A 19,470-nucleotide genomic window follows, 5' to 3' on the forward strand; every position below is an offset into this window, starting at 1 on the left:
ACAGGAATATATACCTAAGCTCTTGCTCTGCAGTCTATGACCAAAACCACATGTTAGTATCTCACAGCAACGCCAACAGAAGGAAAGGTCACCGAATGGAAGCACAGATAGAATGATTAGATTACTTTTCTATGATTGTGCACAGTTTATTTTTAAAATAAGTATTTTTTTGACTATTTTTATCTTGGTGCTGTCAATAATAAGTTGATATAGTGGTTGTTGATAGATAAAAAGCCAGAAACATAGGACTGCTTTTGAAAGTTGAAGTGCAGTTAAGGTTCCTGATCTCTTTCTTTATTTTCTCATATTCTAACCAGAGAAGGGCTGAATTCACTTATCTTCACTTCCTCATTCAGTTCATTCACTTAGAACTCTTCTGAGTTCCTGCACTTTGGCCTCTTGAGTGATGTGGGGAGGCAAGAGCTACTCTCTCATAACAACATTATACTGCAGCATAGAGGATCCGACTAAATATCTTGATACCCTAGTATTTCATGGCTCCTTCAGTGCAGACCAGGCATCAAAAACACTGCTTGAGTTTGCCAGTGTTATAATTTACTGAATGACAGGGCAACTGCCAGGGTAAGCCTGCTCTGCACATGGATTATAAGAAAATAAGAATCCAAAGCAGGAGAAGGCCATTTAATATCTTGTGCCTGCCTCATCATGCTATAAGATCATGGCTACCTTTTACATTACATTTGTTTTCCTGTGCAGATTTTTTGATTTGTTTGGATATTAAGGAAATTAATCATCATCATAAAAATACTCAGTGACAGAGTATCCACAGTATTCTTAGACAGAGTACTGCAAAGATTCACTAATCCCCAGATGAAGAGATTTCCTCAGTCCTGAATGGACATCCCTGATTTTGAGGTAGCTGTACAGCATCGAAACAGGCTCTCTGCCCAACTTGGCTGTGCCAGCCTAGAAGCCTAACTAATCTAGTCCCATTTGCCTGCTTTTGGCTGTTTACCCTTCTAAAGCTTTCCAGTCATGTAACTGTCCAAATGCCTTACAGATGTAATCGTCATCTCTATCACGTCCTCTAGCTGTTTATTCCATACACTCAGCATCCTCTGTGTGAAAAGTTGCCCCTCAAATCCCTTTTAAAAAGTCCATGAAAAGTCCTTGGGAAAGAAAGTATTAGAACATGCATCAAGAGCAGGAGTCAAGTAGGACCACTCAAGGATAAAGGAGGGAATATGTGCTTGGAGGATGAGGATGTGTGTGAGGTCCTGAATACTTTACATCTGTACTTACCAAGAAAAATAGCATGGAGTATAGCGAGATCAGTGTTATTTATTTATTTAGAGCTACAGTGCTGAATAGGGCCTTCTGGCTCTCCAAACCATGCCACCGGCAACTCACTGATTTAACGCTAGCCTAATCACAGGACAATTTACAACAACCAATTAACCTACTAACTGGTATGTCTTTAGATGGTGGTAGGAAACCCAGGCATTCCATTGGGGAGGACGAACAAACTTCTTACAGAGGACACCGGGATTGAACTCTAAACTCTAACGCCCCAGCTGTAATAGCTACGCTATCTTGGTGCTCGATAATTTGCTCGGGCATTTCAACATAAATAAGGAAGTAGTGTTGGGTCTCTTAAAGAACATTAAGGTGAGTAATCCCCCCAGGGCCTGTTGGAATATGTCCAAGGTTATCGAGAAAGGCAAGAGATGAGATTATTGGGGCCTTGACCAAAATTTATGTGGCTTCCCTAGCCTCAAGCGTGAATCTGGAGGACTGGTGGGTAGCTAGAGTTGTTCCATTATTCATGAAGGGAAATAGGATAATCCTGGAAACTCTACACCAGTGAATCTCATGTCAGTGTTAGGTAGATTACTGAAGAAGGTTCTTAGGGATAGGATATTTGAACACCAGGAAATCCATGGCCTAACTAGGGACAATCAGCATGGCTTTGCCATGCCTTACTAACTTGATTTGAGTTTTTCAAGGAGGTGATAAAGGTGAATGATGAAGCTGTGGGTGTTGTCTACATGAATTTTACTATGGTGTTATAACAAGGTCCTTCATTGGAGATTCATCCAGAAGATTAAGATGCATGTTGATTTGCCAATTTAGATTCAGAATTGGCTTCTCCATAAAAAACAGAGGATAGTGGTCAATGGGACTTATTCTGGTAGGAGGACTGTGACTAGTGGTGTTCAGTGGTGATCTGTACTTCTTCCTATAGATGCTGCCTGGCCTGTTGAGTTCCATCAGCATTTTGTGTGTGTTGCTTGAATTTCTAGCATCTGCAGATTTTCTCATGTAAGAGTTTCTTAAATGTCCCTAATCTATCTGATTCTACCATCACCCCTGGCAGTGTGTCCATGTACTTACCACTGTCTTTGTGAAAAAAAAATACTTGGGACATTCATCTTATTCTTTCCTCCAATGACCATAAAATTATGCCCCCTTGTTTTAGCCATTCCACCCTGGGAAAAAGTCCCTTGCTATTCACTCAATCTACGCCTCTTATCTTGCACGCTTCTATCAAGTCACCTCTCATCCTCATTCATTCTAAAAAAAAGCCCTAGCTTGCTCAGTCTATCCTCATAAGACATACCCTCTAGTCCAAGCAGTATCCTAGTAAATCTCGTAGTGAGACCATACCTGGAGTATTGCATTCAATTCTGGCCACCCTATTATAGGAAGGATGTCAAGGATTTGGAAAAGGTGCAGAAGAGGTTTACGTGGATGCTGCTTAAGTAGAGGGCATGTACCATAATGAGAGATTGGACATACTTGGGTTGTTTCCTCTAGAAAGACAGAGGCTGAGTAGAAATCTGATAGAAGTTTATAACATTATGTAAAGCATGGATAGAGCTGACAACCAGTTTCTTTTTCACATGATTGAAAGACCTTAAATCAAGGGTGTGCATTTAAGGTGAAAGGGGGTAAGTTCAAAAGTGACATGAGGGACTTTTTTTTTACAGGGAGTGTTAGGTGCCTGGAATGCGCTGCCAGTGATGGTGGTGGAGGCTCTTAGTTAGGCACTTGAACTTGCAGGATCTGGACATAGTCATTGTGTAGACAGAAGGGGTTAGTTTAGTTAGGCATTTAATAATTAGTTTAATTATTTCAGCTGTGGTTGATGGACCTGTTCCTGTACTCTACTGTTTTATGTTCTAAATCTTTTCTCTCTCATTTTAAACCTCAGCACTTCTGTTATGGACTCCCTTACCCTGGCTAATTATTTCTTCCTCATTTTTGTATACCTCCCTCAGTCTCCTATATTTAAAAGAAAAGTCATAGTTTGATTCAGTAATCTTTGCAGACTCATGGTTCATAACACATTAATCAGAAGAAGCAGCATCTATTCTGTCAAGCTACTTAGAAATTTTCTCAACCTCATTCTTTTAAATACAGACCTATACTGCTTAACCACAGTCTGCATTATATATTCCCATAAATTAATCTGGTAAATTTCTCTGTCACAAGCATGAAGGCATCTTGGATATGGAAACCAGATCTGTACTCAATATTCCACGTGCAGTCTCATGAGGGCTGTAAACTATGTAATAAGACAATTGTAGTCTTGTACTCAAATGCACTTGTCATAAAGGCCAAGATACCATTTGCCTTCCTAATTATTTGCTATACCTAGATATTAATTTTCAGTGTTTCTTATATGAGGGCAACCAGATCCCTTAGAATAAAAAAAAAATTCTATTTGGACACCATTTGAAATATATTCCACTTATCTATTTCCTTCTACCAAAAATAGGTGGCATAACTTTTTGTAACCTCTTCACAACCCACAAAGGCACCTAGCTTTGTCCAATTAACAAAGCTGGATAATATAACATCTGGTCTCATCATCCAAATCCTTTATAAAGATTATAAACAGCTGGGCACAAAATGTTTCTTTCAATTCCATATGCTCTAATTTTGTTTCATAATTTCTTGTGTGACATCCAGTGATGATCTACTAAAAACCTGAGTATACCATATTCACTGGTCCTTCCCTTTATTTCGCGAGTTACAACTTCAAAAATCTCCAATAAATTTATCAAATATGAATTCCCTTTCATTATATAGTTTTCTAAGTGCCCTTAATTGACTCCAGCAAATACTTGTGCTCACTCACATTGTTTGCTTCTAGCAAGATTAAAAGGACAAAATGAAATTTTCTTTGTGTGGGTGAAGTGTAGCTGTGCCTTGGAAACTGTTAGATTTTGGTTATATTCCAGCATAGAGTGACAGAGTGAGATTCATTGAAGTTGAGATCTGACTACCATTTAGAATGCTTTCCTTGCCATACTTTGGCATTACACAGTTGTGCATACAGCAGTTGGAAGATTTCATCCAGAGGCAAAGATGCCTCATGAATTGATATCTGGTGAAGTTCAAATAAAATAAGTACTTCCTGGAAAATTAATGAAGATAGTCTTCTGAGAATTCTTTTCTTCCTACATTTTCTATTAGCTCTTTATGCTATTGTTCAAAGTCCCTCTCAGATAAATGTTTCCAAATACTCAATTCAAAGAAAAAGATCATCCATCCCTACTTAACACAACTTAACGAAGAATGCACTTCAGCAACAGTTATACCATTACTTTTCAAACAAGAAATTATTAAATGAAGAATTAGTGCATTTGGAATTGAAGGGAACATACCAATTTTTTTTAACACTCAGGGAGGTCTATAGGTGTATCAGAAAATGGAAGATATAATTCAACTACTAATCTGTTAAGTTTCTTTTATGCCACTTAGTAGTTGTAAAGCAAGTATAGACTGAAGCTTAGAATTTGAAAAATGCCAGGCTATGAACTTATCATTGTGCACCAACACCAATAATTAGCTTGGTCTGCTGCTACCAAGTAATAGGTACATATACACACATGATCAGCTTTTGAACCTAGGTCACTAATTTTGAACATGAGGAGTCCAGTTGGCAACTTCAAAAGCAACTGCTTCAGCGCCTAGTATCTCCCACACACATAGTAATTGCTAGACCAGTGTTACCACATTATCCTGGCCTACTCTCTTAATTATACCTCTTCAAAATTAAATGAATTTGGTCAAGCAAAACTTTATCTTTGAAATGCACAAAAATTCAGCTTTATTGACAAATCGACAAATTCAATTAGTTTTCTAAATTAATGGAAGCTTCCTATTTTCACAGAACTATATCATTACACAACAGTGGCCTTACCTACAATAGATAGCTCCAAACTGAAGGAATTTTGTCCAGCTTTGTTTGTTGCAATGCACGTGTAAGTCCCCGCATCATTTGCTGTAAGATGATCAATCAAGAGTGAATGAATACCATTTTCACGCACGAGCATCTTGTGGGTAGCATCTGGCAAGACAGGTTTACCATCCAGCAGCCACATAAGGTCAGGATTTGGCAGACCACTCACCTAAAAGAAAGAGAATATATTTTGATATCCTACAAACCACTTAAAACCAGAACTGTTCTGACTATCTTTTCAATTTTATCTCTAACAATAAGCATTAGTTCTAACAATAGTTCTACTTACTTTATGGTTTTATTAACCAGTTTTGCTTCATCTGGTGATACAGAAATTCCTTTCCTTCTCTACCCTTCTTCAGATCCTTATTTTATAACCTCATTTTAAAATTCAAATTTTAATATTTCAGTCAATTGGACTGAAATTCATTGGTCAATTATCCGCCAGTTCTCCAGGTTTGATGACTTCCAGTAATTTAATGTGGTCCTTCTCAGTATTCAAAACTGAAGTGAGAAGACTGCAACTAGCGGAGCACTGTCTATGCCACCCCGAGCTACCTGCCAGCCAAGTCATTATATGGGAGCCCAAGCATGGGAGGATGAACCCTGGGCGCCCTCCCAAGACTATGGTCAACACGCTCCTAGAAGACAGCGGCGCGGCTAATGTAGATGAACTGAACACACTGATGAGGGAGAGGGAGAAGTGGAGAGTCCGTCATTGTGCCTGATGCCGGCCCGCTAGGCCTGAGTCGACGTAGTAGTAGTAGTAGTTCTCAGTATTGACCAGCACCTTAATATGATGTCTCTGATTTTATTTTAATTTGAAGTCCTAAATGTTCATATAAGTTATTTTCAGCAATGTGGAAACAATCATTTGCCCCTACTCACCGTGTTCTTTCTCAAAACCAGTTAGCTATCCATTTTGCTGACTCCAGGTATTCTGATCTAATTCACTATCTCTTATCTGAAGGGACCAGAAGTGTTTTGGATTTTGAACATTTTCAGATTTTGGAATATATAATGAGTAGCTTTGGATCACCATCATTTCCATCTCTAAATTTATGAGCTCTTGGTAAGCAGATTTTGTCTTACACTTGTTCATCATATGTATGTACTGAACAGTAAAAATTATTACATACCCTTAATATAATGAAAACATAATTGTACAAAAACAGCACAGCAGCATCGGGAGAATACCTGAATCAGCTGTTGAACAACAACAAACAACCCCAGGCTTTCAATCTCCACCTATGATGCTGTGTTTTGATTAAAAGGTTACAATACACTGTAGATGTATTTTACTTTTGTTTTTAGGGTTTATGTAAGGTATAAAACAATCATCATTGTATACCTATTCAGGTGTTAGATTTTCATCAGTGATGCTTTAAAAATTTAATGCCATCATGTAAGGTATAAAAACAATCAGCATCATAGACTTGTTCTGGTGCTAGATTTCCATGATCAGCAGATGCTTTAATAATTTAATGTCATGCCTTTTCTTCAATTTCTGCAACCAGACTGCTGAATATTCAGTTACCTTCAATTTTCAGTTTATTGTGATAGAACTTTGCTTGTTTCATGATCAGCTACCATTAAGTGGCGTACGTTCACTCTGATATTAACGATACATGATCAAGATCTTCATTTCTCACTTTATGCAATGTTTTTCTACTTTTCATTAACTTCTGTATTTTACATATGTGAGGTCAGTTCTCAGAACTGTCTGTGGTGTGCAGAGACCTGTGCAATGCCTGGGAACCTTCTCAGCATTTTGTGGAATTTTCCATTTGTGACATCATGGATTTCAGAATTTTGGAAAATGAGTACTTTGGTCTAGCAAAGCTTTACTTTTGACATCATAAAGAAAGTTTGTTAGTAATATAATTTTAGTTACACAAAGATTAGTAGATAATCCAAATATTATGAGATAATTACAGGCTGGAATGGTGTGAATAATACTGGCGAAAATCCTAAAAGATAGAATTTATGTATGTATATTTGGAAAGGTGGGGCTGATCAGGGATAGGCAGAGTGGCTTTGTGTGGGGGGGAAACATGCCTCACTAATTTAATCAATTTGTTTTTGAGGAAGTATCTAAAAACATTAATAAAAACAAGGTAATAGAGGTTGTCTTATATGGAATCTCATGGCTGACTGATCCAAAAGGTTAAAGCATACAAGATCCAAGCCGATTTGGCTATTGGGGCCAAGCTTTGCTTGGTGATAGGAAGCAAAGGTTCAAAGGTCCAATTTAATGTCAGAGAAATGTATACAATATACATCCTGAAATGCTCTTACTTCATAAACATCCATTAAAACAGAGAAGTGCCCCAAAGAATGAATGACAGTTAAAAATAAGAACCCCAAAGTCCACCCCAGCTCCCCTCCCTCCCGCGCGTAAGCGGCAGCAAGCATCAATCCCTCCTCCCCCCACTGGCAAAAAAAAAGTAAGCATCGGCACCGCCACCGAGCACTCAAGTGTGAGCAAAGCAATAGCAAAGACACAGACTTGCAGTTACCCCAAAGACTTCGCGTTTCATCCGGCATTCGACATCCCACAAGTTCTCTCTCTCCTTAATAAGGGAGCACAGGATGGTGGTGGGAAAATGTTTTCCTGATTTAAGGTCTATGACCAATGTTGTGCCACAGAAACCAGTGCTGGGATCTGTGACATTTGTGAATATATAGTAATGAATTAGATGTGAATGTATAAGGTATGATTAAGTATGCTTACAGTTAACCAAAAGTTAATTGTAACTTTTGTGGATAATGAGGAAGGTTGTCTGAGGCTACAGCAGGATATAGATCAGATGGAAATTTGTGGCTGAGTAGTACTGGCTGACGAAATTAATGCCGGTGAGTGGAAGGTAATCCATTTTGATCAAACAGGGTAGAACATATACAGTAAACAGTAAAGTGCCAATGAATGATATACAGAAGTCCCTTGGGGATTCAAATTCACAGTTCTCTGAAAATGGCAACACAGTTAGAAGAGTGGTGAAGAAGATACATGGCATGATTACCTTCTGAGGACAGGGCATAGAACATAAGAGTTACGTTGCAACCTTTACAAAACTTTGTGTGCAGTTCTGTGTAGGAATGATATAATAGTTCTGGAGAGGATACAGTGGAGATTCACCAGAATGTTGCCTGGATTGGATGACTTTAGTTAATGGGAATAACTGGATATGCTGAGTTTGTCTTCCATGCAGTGAAGTCAGGTGATGGGTGGTCTGACGGAAGTATGTAAAATTATAAGAGGTATAGGGATTTAGACTTTTTCCCATGATATGGGTATAAAACAAGAGGGCATGGCTTTATGAGGAGAGGAAGGGATTTAAAGGAGATTTGAGGGGAATTTGTTTACAAAAATAGTGGTTGGTATTTGAAACTTGGAGTCAGATACTATGTTTAAGAGAGACTTAGACAGGTTCGTAAATTGGCAAGGTGTAGTAGGATATAAACCAAATGTAGGCAAATAGAATTAATGAAGACAGATAAAAAGGTTGGCATGGAAATTGTGGGCCAAATGAACCATTTCTTTTTTGCTCACCTGAGTATTAATAACTATTAGATTTTGCTTTTCAATTAGGATCTCAACTTCTATCACTTTCTGAGTCTAGCTTCCTCCTGTTCTTATCTGTGAAGCTAGTTATAGCATGAACCACAACAACTCAATTTCCACCATTCCTTTTCAAATTGCATTCCAGCCCTCTCATCTTTCCTGCATCTTAAAACTATCTTGTTTTTCCATTCTTTCCTAGTCCAAAGTGTCTTCAACCTGATATATTAAATCTGCTTCCCTTTCCACAGATGCTACCTGACCAATCGCACATTTCTGCTTTAGTTTCAAGTTTCTAGCATCCAGTTTCTTTGTGATTTCAAAGGTTTCAAGGGTACATTTAATGTCAGAGAAATGTATACAATATACATCCTGAAATTTTGCAACCATCCACGAAAACAGAGGAGTGCCCCCAAAGAATGAATGACAGTTAAATATTAGAACCCCAAAGTCCCCCAGCTCCCCCCACCCATGCATAAGTAGCAGCAAAGAAACAATCAAAAAATAAGCATCGGTACCCACCACCGAGCACACAAGCGTACAGCCAAGCATCAGTCATATTTCAAAGTCTTTGATGACTGTAAAGCATTTTTTTAATATTTTAAGGTTATGAGAACAGTACCAATGCATTTTTTTTTTAATTCTATCATGTAATTAATCTATTTTTTACCACGGACACTTGATTGCATTCTAATTTTGAAATCACAATGACTCTCCTGAGAATAGGTATTGATATTCTCACATTTTCCCTAATCCAGTTATCCTAAACTTCTACTGGATTCCAAAAATCTAATGACATCAATGAATGAGCATAAAATTTCTCTAGAATAGGTCATTCAAAAGATAAATGATCCTCTTAGTGAAGACAAATTTCCTGCTGTCATTCACAAAACTTTAAGCCTTTAACCAGAGACTTATGTGTAAGGCTGCCATGTAAAGTGAAATAACCTCACCAACCATCCTGTCAAATCCTTATATATTTCGGTGAAGTTATCTCTCATTCACCCAAGACAGTAGATTGTAGGTGAGCGTATTGACAGTTGTAATGACTGATTCTTGAGCCACAGCTTCTCTGGTAGATACCATAGACAGTGGTCAATGGGATGGTGTGACTATAGATATCCAAGTCCTATTTTTTTGGTCATGTTTCCATCTATAATCTACAGTAGTTGTCTTATTCTTGATGGTAAACACTGTGTGCTGGCCTATTGTTTTTAGGCTTTTCCTATTTAACATATAGTCACCTAGAAGGTCTTCGTTAGCATGGTCTATGCCAAGTCACATTCCTGAACTGTTCCAAGAGCTAAATAACTAAAATACCACAATTATTTGCATGGCAGTTTGTGACTGACTCACAGGTCACCTCACCTATCCTTTGTCACTACATTGGGAATTGTTAGATTCAATGGAGGAAGCCATTGCTTTCAAGCAATCACATAGACTTTGGCTAAAGAGAAACTGGAAATGTATGTATCACTTTAGAAGTAAGTATTTTTTATGTATCTTCATTGTAACCAAATTCTTTCATTGTGTTGGTCCATTCTCAGTTTGGAACCTCATCCTCATCCTTCCAGTCACTCTAAAAGTCAGTGCCACACATAAGCTGTTACAATTTGAACTCCTCTTAAAAGCATAGACTTTCCAGAAATTAGAAGTACCTTGAGTTGAGCAATATTGGTTTTACCTTTGTATTAACTAAGCACTCTAGGACAAATGGAGATACAACAGCAGGTGCTGTAATCTGGAGCAAAAAAACCCAGCTGGAAGTGGGTCAGACAGCAACAGTGGAAGCAGAGGTTTAGCTGAAGTTTCAGGTCATGCAGGGTCTCAATCCAAGATTCATCCTTCTAAAAAACTCAGATGGTCTTTGTTAGCATGGTGTATGCTCAAATCTGTTAATGTCTATGCTATTAAAGTTCATATATTTCAGGATGTAAAGGCTATTTTAGGTTTTAAAGGTTTTTTAATTAATCTATAGAGAGATACAGCAGAGAAAATGAGTTTGTGCTGACTATCACTCAGCCACTTATACTAATCCTACAAAAAGGAGGCAGTATATGCAAATTCCACACAGACAGCACCTGAGGTCAGGATTTTGCCTCTACAAATGCTATCTGACCTGCTGAGTTCTTCCAGCAACTGTTTTTAACATGCTCTTAAACAAGATCTGAGCTTGAGAAACAGCTGAGAAATGGACTGGACAAATGGAAAAGTTAAATATGATTAAAAAGGCCTCTTGAATTTGCAAAGTGCTGCCCAATCATGGATACATATAACTTCCGTTCTGACAGTTGTTGATCTGAACTTCAACTGTTTCTTTTTCCACAGATCTCCGACCTGTTGAGTTGTTCCAGCACTCTGTTTTTATTTCAGATTTCTACCATCTGCAGTTTTTTGATTTCCATTAGTATAGCTCTTTCAATTTAGCTAACTGTTCAAAATTATTTCATAAAAACCAAGGTAAATGTGAAAAAATATTTGCTCAATGTAGTTTTTATGGTGTGCTTTTAAAACAGGAATGAAAGGGTTACTGTATGAGGAATGTCTGGCAGCCCTTAGGTTGTATTCACTGGAGTTCAGGAGAATGAGGGGGGATCTCATAGAAACACTTGTAATGTTAAAAGGCCTGAACAGATTAGATATGGCAAAGTAATTTCCGATGGTAGGGGAGTCTAGGACAAGAGACTTCAGGATTGAAGGACGTCCATTTAGAACAGAGATGTGGAGAAATTACTTTAGTCAGAAGGTGGTAAATCTATGGAATTTGTTGCCATGAGCAGCTGTGAAAGCCAAATCATTGGGTGCATTTAAGGCAGAGATAGATAGGTTCTTGATTAGCCAGAGCATCAAAGGGTATGGGGAGAAGGCAGGGGAGTGGGGATGACTGGAAGAATTGGATCAGCCCATGATAAAATGGTGGAGCAGATTTGATGGGCCAAATGGCCTACTTCTGCTCCTATATCTTATGGTCTTACAAAGGCAGAAAGTTGATGAGTTCAAGCTGTGGACTGCAGAGCATGGGCTCTTGGCAGGTGAAGGACTGGCTGGCAAAGTTGCACTATTAAAATGGGAGATGAACAGAGAACAGAATTAGTGGAGAATAGATATTTTTGAGGGCTGTAGAGCTGGAGGAAATCAAAGTGAAGAAGAAATGAGTGAGTGGGGGAGAGGGTAAGACAATGGAAGAACTTGAGAGCAAGGTGATTTGGAAGATGCTACCATAACGAGCTATGAGTAAGAAAGGGACATGGCTGGATTTTTGAGAGGAATCAGAGGTACAGTAATTGCAGGTAATTCTCTAGCCAAGATTGAATGGATATTAATGGAACCAGAGAAGTGTAGCTCTAAGGGCATTGAGGAAAAGTAGTCAGCCATATCACCCAACTTAAGAAAGATGAGGATGGATCACTGTGTGGGAGTTGCAGTAAAGCAAGGGTTAAAGACAACATGCAGGCAAGGATAGCCTGGGGCATTTGTAGTCAACACAGACCTCCGAAGTGAGATGGCTAGAGCCACCACTTCTTACCGCAGACGTGATAGGAGAGGATGACTGTGGCAGTATGTCAGTAATCTAGATGAGTGGGGCCAATGAAGTGAGATCTTTTTTAGAAACGTCTTTGAAGAACGTAGCTTCTCTTTTCACAGTAGGGGGTGCCAGAGACAGATGAGAATTTAGCAATAGAATGTGAAACACACACAACTATGGGCCAATTGCTTTATTAACTTTAAAATATCATTAGTTGTCAGCTTGTAGTTTCTATTGACTTTTAGCCCCTCTACTGTGAATACCAATTGACCAAGAAAGTGAGGAATTCAAACATATACTAAGATTGTATGAACTGAAATGCTTGAGCATATAGACATTAAGAAAGAGGATGTGCTGGAGTCTTTTGAAAAGCAGATAAGCAGAAAAGTTAGATGAGTCTCCAGGACTGGAAGAGATATATCCCAGGGTACTGTGGAAAGTGATGGAGGAGATTGTTGAGCCTCTGGAGATGATCTTTGCATCAATAGGGACAGGAGAAGTACTGGAAGATTGGTGGGTTGCAAATGTTGTTCCCTTATTCAAGAAAGGGAATAGAGATAACCCAAGCAATTATAAACCAGCGAGTCTTACTTCAGTAGAGGGGAAGTTGTTAGAGAAGATCCTGAGAGGCAGGTTTTATAAGCATTTGGAGAGACATAATCTGATTAAGGATAGTCAACATGGCTTTATGAAGGGCATGCTGTGCCTTACGAGCCTGATTGAATTCTTTGAGGATGTAACAAAGCACATTGATGAAGGCAGAGCAGTGGATGTGGTGTATATCGATTTCAGTAAGGCATTTGATAAGGTTCCCCATGCGAGGCTCATTCAGAAAGTAAGTAGGCATGGAGTCCAAGGGGACCTTGCTTTGTAGATCCAGAATTGGCTTGCCCACAGAAGGCAAGGTGTCGTTGTAGACGGGTCATATTCTGCACTGAGGTCGGTGACCAGTGGTGTGCCTCAGTGATCTGTTCTGGGACCCCTCCTTTTTGTGACTTTTATAAATGACCTGGATGAGGAAGTAGAGGGTTGGGTTAGTAAGTCTACTGATGATGCAAAGGTTGGAGGAGTTGTGGATAGTCTGGAGGATTGTCAGAGGTTACAGCAGGATATCGATAGGATGCAGAACTGGGCTGAGAAGTGGCAAATGGAGTTCAACCCAGATAAGTGTAAAGTAGTTCATTTTGGGTCAGTCAAATTTGAAGAAAGTATATAACATTAATGGTAAGACTCTTGGCAGTGTGGAAGATCAGAGAGATCTTGGGGTCCATGGCCATATGGCACTCAAAACTACTGTGCTGATAGACAGTGCTGTTAAGAAGGTGTATGGTATGTTGGCATTCATCAACCATGGGAGTGAGTTCAAGAGCCATGAGGTAATGTTACAGTTATATAAGACCTTTGTCAGACCTCTCTTGGAGTACCGTGTTCAGCTCTGGTCACCTCACTACAGGAAGGATGTGGATACTTTAGAAAGAGTGCAGAGGAGATTTACAAGGATGTTCCTGGATTGGAGAGCATGCCTTCTGAAAATAGGTTGAGTGAACGTGGCCTTTTCTCCTTGGAGCGATGGAGGATGAAGGGTGACCTGACAGATGTGTAGAAGGTGATGAGAGACATTAATCGTGTGGATAGCCAGAGGCTTTTTCCAAAGGATGAAATGGCTAACATGAGGGGGTACAGTTTTAAGGTGCTTGGAAGGAGGTACAGAGGAAATGTCAGGAGTAGGTTTTACACACAGAGACTGGTAGGTGTGTGGTATGCACAGCTGGTGATGGTGGTGGAGGCGGATACAATAAGGTCTTTTAAGAGACTCTTAGGTAGGTACATGGAGCTTAGAAAAATAGAGGGCTATGTGGTAGGGTAATTATAAGCAGTTTCTAGAGTAGGTTATATGGTCAGCACAACATTATGGGCTGAAAGCCCTGTAATGTGCCATAGTTTTCTATGTTCTATGTTTACCAAATGGTCAATATCCATAAGCCAATACTGTATAAAAATAACATTTTTCTGTCCTGGCTTCAGAACAGTGTGGTGACAGGGGCCATGCTGATCTCCTTGTGCACAAGTAAAATATGTTTGAGCAGTAAATTTGTTTCTAGTCCAGTTATCGGTGACAACAACAGCAGGGACATTTGCTATTTGTAATACTTATTAACGACTTTGATATGAATGAATGAGGTATGAGAAATAACTTTGCATAAAAATTGGTGGTGTCTTGGATAGAATGAAAATTTGATAAAGGCTACAGGGTGATCAGATGGAAAGTTGGGCAAAGAACTTAATCCAATAATGCAAAGTGATGCATTTTGATAAGTCACATAGAGGTAGAACATATACAATAAATGGTAGGGCATTAGGAATGTTATTCTACAGACCTGTACAGTTCCAGGTCTTCAGTTCCCTGAAAATAGCATAATAGGTTGATAGGATGGTAATGATTGCATATGGTATAATTGCCTTCATAATTCAGGATGTAGAATATAAAAGTTGGGATCTTATTCTGCAACTTTACAAAACGTCAGCTAGCCAGACTTTTAATATTGAGAGCAGTTCTGGTCACTACATGTAATTGTGCCGTAGAGTATTCAGAGAAAAAACACCAGGAAGTTGCCTGGAATTGAGGGCTTTATCTATAGGGAGAGATTGGATAGGCTAGGCTTGTTTTCTCTGAAGTGAAGGAGTCTGAGGAGTGAAATGTCAGAGGTATATGAGATTATGAACCACTGTTTTGTAAATTAACTATATAATTAATGTTTCATGTGCTGATAGAAATATTTAAATCAATACCACAATATTGCGCAAACAAAAGTACAGTGAGTTCAGGTTAATATGGATAACCATTTATTTAGGACAACTCTTAAAAAAAACTAATGGAGAAAATAGCAAGGATTCTCTTCATTTATTTGGACACTATGCTGTTTAATTGAGATAGAAGACTGTTGTCAAACAGTTTTTAAATAGGGTCAGTCACATGCACTTGTGTTGTTATACTGTGCTTAGAGTAAACAGTTTTTATATAGCGTCATTTGTTTGTGCTTGTGTTATGTTATCCATTTGGGCTGATAGATGCCGATTTTTGATAATTTTGTTATTTTTTATTTTGACAAAAAAAGTTCAGATCCTTGTCAAGATGCCACAGAGAGATTTGACACTAGCTGAAAAAATTACCCTACTGGTGTAGGATGACACAAAAGTTATTGTTGGATCATGACACTACTTTTTGCAGGAAGGCAATGAAGGTAGTCCACGATGATTTTGTTCATTTACAGTAAATCAGAAGAACACAACTCAACACCCTGGGTTCCTCTGTCGATAATTATTGGGAACTAATACAATTTTGTAACACTGTAGTAGTATTGGTAGTGTTCTAACATGTTCTGTATTTCATTTAAATACAAAATTTGTTACTCAGTTAAGTGATAGTTTGTCCTTTTTATACCTTTTTAACTATTCCATGAAACTTTGGCTAATTGGGGGAGCTGCTTAGTTGGGCCAAACTGGATTGGTCTCAATATGTCCTAATGAAACAGAATCCACTGTATTTTCATTTTGAACATTTTTTTACTATTATCTGAGCACTTACCTTGCAGTCTAATCGACAAATTTGTCCTTCATGAGCAATCATGTTACCAGGTGCCTGAAGAAAATGCGGGCAGAAAAATCGCTCCTGTACAGGTTCTTCTGACACACGAGACCTTGTTCTATTGTTCAATACATAACACATTGCATTGTTATAGAAAATAATATTTTCATTTGACTTAATAGAAAATTACAAGCAGTGAAATATGCTGTTAAATTAAACATTAAATTCAATAATTACAGAAGTCAGTAGGATATTTCTGTACAAGCAAACATGACCATAATCACCTTTTTCAATTGCTAAATCATTGAGAAATTCATTTATAATTTGGGTTATCATGATCTTAATCAAAAATTACTTCCAACTGATTTGATATCCTATCACTTATTTAGTTTCTTCCTTGAATTATGTAGCTGGCTTATATTTCTAATCATCTATTCATTTTCATTGAAAACACCGTTTTCACCCTTATTTTCTCTATTTGTCTATAGTTATTATTGAGAAGAGGCAGTATTTGAAAATAAAGGACATGTTTGTTGGGTTATGAGAAACAGACAGGAATGTGTGGAAACCATACTCCGATCAATACCAATTCCATTGAATAGCACAGTAAGTTCAAAGGGCCAGGAGGGCGATCAATGGGGAGGAATGAACGGGATTAAATTGTAATGCCAGTTCTTTGCCCAACTTTCCATTTGATCATCCTGGCACTTATCCTTGCAAGCAGAACAAGTGCTATACCTGCCCCTACATCTCCTCCCTCACTTCCATTCAGGGCCCCAAACAGTCCTTCCAGATGAGGTGACATTTCACCTGCAAGTCTGCTGGGGTCTTCTACTGTATCTGATGCTCCAGCTATGGCCTCTGTATATCGGTGAGACACGATGTAGGTTGGGAAACCACTTCACTGAGCACTTACGCTCTGTACACCAGAAAAATATGGGGTCTCCCAGTGGCCACCCATTTTAATTCCATTTCCCATTCCCATTCTGACATGTCAATCCGTTGCCTCCTCTACTGTCGCAATGAGGCCACGCTCAGGTTGGAGGAGCAACACCTTATATTCTGTCTGGGTGGCCTCCAACCTGATGATATGAACATCAATTTCACTAACTTCTGGTACCCTCTTTACCATTCTCCACTCCCTTTTCCCTCTCACCTTATCTCCTTACCTGCCCATTATGTCCCTCTGGTGCTCCTTCCCCTTTTCTTTCTTTCATGGCCTTCTGTCCTCTCCAGGACAGAAGATTCCCCCTTCTCCAGCCCTGTAACTTTTTCACCAATCAACTTCTCAGCTCTTTACGTTACTTCACCCCTCCCCCTACCGGTTTCACTTATCACCTTGCTTTTCTTACTCTTCCCCACCCCAACTTCTCATCTTTTTTTCCTTCAGTCCTGATGGAGGGTCTCAGCCTGAAATGTTGCCTGTACTCTTTTCCATAGATGTTGCCTGGCCTGCTGAGCTCCTCCAGCATTTTGTGTGTGTTGCTTGGATTTCCAGCATCTGCAGATTTTCTCTTGTTTTTCATTTAGCATCATTAGTATTTTGAGGACATGGAAGGAAATTATTGCCATGTGGAAAGCTAAATGGATTTGGTATTTAAGACCCAAATGTTAGAACTAATGGCAAATTACTGATACTCAAAAGAGCCTTTTACTTCAAGTGTGTGGAAATCAAACTCAAAGAATGAAAGATACATGCTACTATAGATCCACAATCCCTTATCCAAAATCCTTGGGGCCAGTTGCATTTTGGAATTCAGAATTTTTCAGATTTCAGACCCCCCACCCCCACCCCGTACCAAAAAACACGTATGCCCAAGTCCCTTATTTAACCCGTCTCAGTGTGGTGGACTTTAGGACCCGGCGGCGCACCAAACCTAAGCACATCCTCCCGTATACTTTAAATCATCTCTAGGTTACTTATAATACCTAATACAATATAAATAGTTGTTATACTGTATTGTTTAAGGAATAATGACAAGAAAAAAATTTATTTCCAACAAAAACATTCAATAAAACATAAAAATATACAGCTTCAAACGAACCGAATCAAACACATGGTAAATGACTTATTGGAATAAATGTAGAACGTCACTGTCACTATAAAACTTCAGTAACTCGTCTTTCTGTTTATTTAAATCATATACAGTGGTAGTTCCGACACTATTTTCTTCAGTAAGACACCACACAGACACACCACAATCAAGTTTCTGCAATAACTCCACTTTCTGCGTTATTGATAGTGATAGATGCTTCCTTCTCTTTTACTCATTGTTACCCTTAGGGGTATCTGCAGCTCTTTTTGACATTTTCACAGTGAAATTAAACACAAAGTCAACAGTGAACACAAAATATCAGCGAACAGCAAATGCACGTGTAACCAGAATGAGTGCTGAGCCACAACTGACGTCTGGCGGCCTCTGCTAGTGCTGCCACGTCAGACCTGAGTGAGATCAGCTGTTAACGAAAAAAAACTTTGGTTTTCGGAGCTCTTTGGATTTCAGAATTTCAGATAAAGGAATGTGCACCTGTAATATTAAGTTCAGATCACCTACCTTTGGCTCTGAACAGATGGGACTACACGGCCACGGAATGGAGTATTCTGTACCATGAGGTGACCAGAGCAACTGGTTCTTCCCTGTGTACCAACAACATGTAAAAAAAAACCTTACAATAGTTGAAACATTTCCACGAAGGTTCAAAAGGGTATTTAAATGTCAGACAGAGTTTCACTGATGTTAGTTAATATAGGAAATACTGAAATTCACTGGTGTTTTTAATGAGAAATATCTTACTCATTCTGGTTATTCTGCTGAAAGAGCAGTCTGGAAAAGCTGGAAATATCACAGTGTCCCAAAACATACTGAAACTATTATCACATTGGGGTCTCTTGTTAACATAATTATGTAGTTTGACTTTTAGACATATCTATTTTTGATGCACGATATCAATTGCATGAAAATAAGACAAGCTGAAGCAGGCCAAATGCATTCCTCTTGAAGGTCTTGGTACTCACTTGGGGATTTGCTGCCATAACTGTGTAATTTCCATCATCGTCATTAGTAGCTGATTCAATGTACAATGAGCATGTACCATCACCTTCTCGCTTCATTTTATAATGTTCATTCTTCTTAGAAATCTGTTTACCATCTTTAAACCAATATACCTTTGGGTTGTAAAGTACAGGAATGAGTTATTAGAGTCAGAGAGAAATATAACATGGAAACAGGCTCTTTGGCCTAACTGGTCCATGCCAACTACAGCATCCTCCCCGCTAGTTCCAGTTGTCCACATTGGGCTCATAACCCTCCAAAACCTCCCACTCCATATAACTACCCAAGTGCCTCTTAAATGTTGCAGTTGTATCTGCCTTGACCACTTTCTCTAGCAGCTCATTCCAGGTACTCACTACCCTCTGTGTAAGAAAGTTACTGCTCATGTCTCCTTTAAATCTCTCCACTCTTATCCTGTATCTGTGTCCTTTAGTATTGGACACTCCAGCCTGGTGAAAAGACTATGACCGTCCACCTTATCCATATCCTTCATGATTTTATAAACTTCTATTAGGACACCCCCTCATTCTC

General features: G+C 38.9%; 1 protein-coding gene across 9 annotated transcripts in view; it reads right to left on the reverse strand.

Annotated features, from left to right (window-relative positions):
- The window catches only part of mypn (myopalladin), a 288,573-nt gene that overhangs the window by 19,316 nt on the left and 249,787 nt on the right, over positions 1 to 19,470 (reverse strand). For all 9 annotated transcript variants that reach the window (XM_063071525.1, XM_063071522.1, XM_063071521.1 and 6 more), the window contains 4 exons: positions 18,903 to 19,052; positions 18,442 to 18,524; positions 15,887 to 16,004; positions 5,174 to 5,381 (listed from right to left, as the gene is read on the reverse strand). In XM_063071525.1, the coding sequence (XP_062927595.1) occupies positions 5,174 to 5,381; positions 15,887 to 16,004; positions 18,442 to 18,524; positions 18,903 to 19,052 (559 nt within the window). The remainder of the gene's footprint in view (positions 1 to 5,173; positions 5,382 to 15,886; positions 16,005 to 18,441; positions 18,525 to 18,902; positions 19,053 to 19,470) is intronic.

The sequence above is a fragment of the Mobula hypostoma genome, chromosome 19 (genome assembly GCF_963921235.1).
Source record: "Mobula hypostoma chromosome 19, sMobHyp1.1, whole genome shotgun sequence".
NCBI classification, from domain to species: domain Eukaryota; kingdom Metazoa; phylum Chordata; class Chondrichthyes; order Myliobatiformes; family Myliobatidae; genus Mobula; species Mobula hypostoma.